The sequence below is a fragment of the Myotis davidii genome, unplaced genomic scaffold (genome assembly GCF_000327345.1).
Source record: "Myotis davidii unplaced genomic scaffold, ASM32734v1 scaffold447, whole genome shotgun sequence".
NCBI lineage: Eukaryota > Metazoa > Chordata > Mammalia > Chiroptera > Vespertilionidae > Myotis > Myotis davidii.
The window spans coordinates 270,579-274,302 of NW_006297827.1; the positions used below are offsets into that span (position 1 = coordinate 270,579).

Consider the following 3,724-nt stretch of genomic DNA (forward strand, 5'->3'; position numbering starts at 1 on the left):
TGGGCACAGTTAACCTCGTGATATTAAATTAAATTATAATGGCTTAGGTCCAGACAAGTCTATAAATTCATTATTATTCATGAAATAATCATAGGTCCCTTTTTGTTTTTAGATCCATTGTTACTTTGGGATACCATCAGCTTTCTATTATCTATGAGAAAAAGTAACTTTTCAAAGGCTATTAACATTAATAAAAACAAAACTGCTTCCATCCATACCATATATTATTCTATATATTCACTTAAAGTGGCCTAATTTGTTTTTTACGTAAGTTCTCAATAAACATTTTAGACAGTATTAAATTGCATTTTCAAATATTTACTTTCTAAGTAGACTTGTTTTCCTATTGGATTCTAATTTAGGTTTTGGATGTTTATGAGATGGATTCTGAATGTTCCCAAACCACAACCAAATGAGTCTAAAATGCCAGCCAGACAACAGGGCAGAGTCCACCTTCATTTCAGTTTTCCTTTAATGAGCATATGTAATCCTTGTATTTGTTTTTTTTTCCTATCATCTCTTGGCATGTACAGAACACAAGGAAGGAGAATGACCTGGACCTCATCACTGAAATCAGCCAATCGAGGATTTTAGCTGGTCGCTAAATACAATTATACCTCCCTGAATGCCCACGTTCCTCACACTCAGGTATGCTCTTCTCCAGCTAGACTCCTTGCCAATGCCATGCCACCACTGCCCTGGTTCTCCTCTGACAACTCTGCTCCTCAACGAGCTCTTCAAAGTGTTACCATGAAGTTTTATCATTTAGGACTGAGGCATGAAAGAATGAAGAAACTACAAGAGTGCACTTTTCTTCTCTGCAGATATGGATAACACAATCAATATGCTGCCACTTTGAAAAAAACCTAGAGGGCAGCTAACTTTTATATCCACATCCATATCCATTTCTATATCCATAATTCAGCTCTATCTCTCTGGCCTATTGTCATTGCTCTTATAAATACATTTATAATCATAATTCTCTGAAAAAAATTCAACTCCCTAAATGGCCTTGTTAATGTTAACAAATCTAACCTGATATCTAACAAATTGCCCCCTAAGTTTCTTAGTCACAATTTAGGCAGATGGAAAAAGTAAGGGCCCCCATTTGGGAGAAAGTTCCGAGGTAGCCAAGAGTAAGAACTCCAAGGTTCGCTGGGCTCCAACTTGTTTACATCCATGGGAACCAATGGGAAGAATGTGAACATCACCTCTGAATTTCTGATTTTGTTGGCTTGCTCGTAGACTTTTCCCTGAGTTTGTATGACCAGTTTCCACTGGGTGAGCAGCTGGAGCAGTAACTTCAGGGAGGAGTCCAGGAGGCTGTAATGCATGTCATTTACTTCACGGAGCAGGAAGGTGGTGAAGCCAAACAGGACATCTTCCCTCCAGTCTGGGAAGTCAACCAGCAAACCCTGAAGAGAATTTTGTGCAATATGGCGCAGTTCATCATCCATGTGAATGGAGAGCCTGTGCGATGAATAAAAGACCAAAAAAAAACCATACTTCATTAGCTTTTCTTCTAGATCTATGAAGGAATACCTATAGGTCTCTGTTTTTACTTATATCTAAAAAATGGTCACCCTCTCCTAATATGTTATATTCTTCACTCAGCAACCCTAACATTAACATCTTATATAACCATGGTACTCTTATCAAAACTAAGAAATTAACATTGGTGCAAAGCTATTAACTACACCACAGGATTTATTCATATTTTACCAGTTTTCCACCAATGTCTTTTTTTTGTTTCATAATGCAATATAAGATACCACATGACATTTAGTGTACATGGAGACTTTTTGATACATTACTGACTAGAAGAATAAATTATTATCAAATTCTACCACTTTTAAAGATGAGAAGCGTGAGTACTAGTGAAAGTAAGAGACTCAGTGAAAATGAGCAATTAAAAGTCAGTCCAGGTGTCCTTAATTAGTTTGGTGTCCAAAGGGATGTTTGGTTGTCAGAAGAGACACTATAGTGATCACATGTTGGAGAGTACTGCTGGCATCTCTCTAGCAGATAGAAGACAGGGATGCTGATAAACCTCCTATAGTGCACAGGACAATTCCCTATGACAAATAATAACCTGGCCCCAAATGTTGGTAGTGCAAGGCTGGGCTAGTCAACTGAAGAATATCAGTGTATTTCTGGTTTAACCTATATTAAATCTCAACATTGGTATGGGGCATTATAGTTAACATATGTTTTATAAATTCTTTTATTCATTTATTCAATAAAAAATATTTTCCAGGCACTATACCCATTGCATACAGCCTTATGGAGTTCAGTATGGCTGTGTCTATTGGGTAGGGTGCTGTGTAGAACAATGCTAGAGAAGGAGCAGGGGCAGCTCAGGGAAGGTCTATAGACCACCCCGGGAAGCAGTACAGCAGAAAAGGGGTTAAGTGTGCATGCTCTGAAATCAGTGCCTAAACCAGTATCTTACTTTTGTAACTCATTAGTCATGTGACCTCATGCTACTTACCTAATCCCACCTAGCCTCAGAACCTCATTTGGAAAGTGGAGACAATAACTGTCCCTGCATCTCATAACCATGCTGTGAGGACCATTGAGATGGTCTGCGTACAGAGTTTAGCACCACATATAGCACAAGGTAAGCACTCAGTAAATGTTGGCTGTTATCATTAGAAGAAAATGAATGTATTCTGTAAATTATAGAAGTAACATGATTAATTCACATCTGAGAAAATAGAAATATGGAGGATGCCTTCAAGAAGCAATAAGACTGAGGGCAAAGGCCAGTCAGGAGGGCATTACAGTGAGTTAGGCAACAAGTTGGGGGTGGGTTCTGACCTGAGGCAAAGAAGTAACAAAGAAGGGAGAGATAAAGGACAAAGATTTTTAGGAGAGAAAATTTCCAGGACTCAGAAGCCTGGAAATGTTCAGTGTCAGAGTAGAAGCTGGCCAGTCAATGGGGGCCTCCCACAAACAGGGTCGATATTATCCCCAAGCAATAGAAGGAAAAATTGTGACCCAGAGAGATTAAGGAACTTTCTTAAAATCCAGGATTCTGATCCAGGACTTCTAATTCTTAATCTAAAGTTTTCTCTGAAAACAAGTGTGGTACAGTTATACATTTTTGAATAAATAGAATTTCAAAAACTTGATAAATACTTTTCTTATTGGCTAAAGCACACTAACTGGTCCAAATTTAACCAGGTCCAAATATCCAGGCAAAAGCTCATAAGTAAGCAGATAGGTACAAAGTCAGAGAAGATCTATTTCCTGCTCCCAAAACAAGTTCCACAAAGATGTGGAGAGGAAGATGGAAGGCAATTCTCTGAGCAAGACCCAATTAAGTCCACAGTTTTTTTTTTAAAATATATTTTATTGACTTTTTTACAGAGAGGAAGGGAGAGGGATAGAGAGTTAGAAACATAGATGAGAGAGAAACATCGATCAGCTGCCTCCTGCAAACCCCCCACTGGAGATGTGCCTGCAACCAAGGTACATGTCCTTGAATGGAATCGAACCTGGGATTCTTCAGTCCCCAGGCCAACGCTCTATCCAGTGAGTCAAACCGGTGAGGGCAACCACAGCCATTTTTTAATGGTCTTTGAAAAGTATAGAGGAAGAAAAAACAAATACTAGAAAACTGAGTTTTTGGCCTCACATAATCTATATAATAAAAGCCTAAGCAACTGTTATGGCAGACCGGCCAGAACGACCGGTTACTATGATGTGCAATGGCCATGGG

The 3,724-nt window shown here is 38.8% G+C and overlaps 1 protein-coding gene across 1 annotated transcript in view; it reads right to left on the minus strand.

Moving 5' to 3' along the window:
- FRY (FRY microtubule binding protein) overlaps positions 1 to 3,724 on the minus strand; it is a 409,004-nt gene that overhangs the window by 202,563 nt on the left and 202,717 nt on the right. Inside the window, exon 18 of the mRNA XM_015570438.1 lies at positions 1,212 to 1,470. Within this exon, the coding sequence (XP_015425924.1) occupies positions 1,212 to 1,470 (259 nt within the window). The remainder of the gene's footprint in view (positions 1 to 1,211; positions 1,471 to 3,724) is intronic.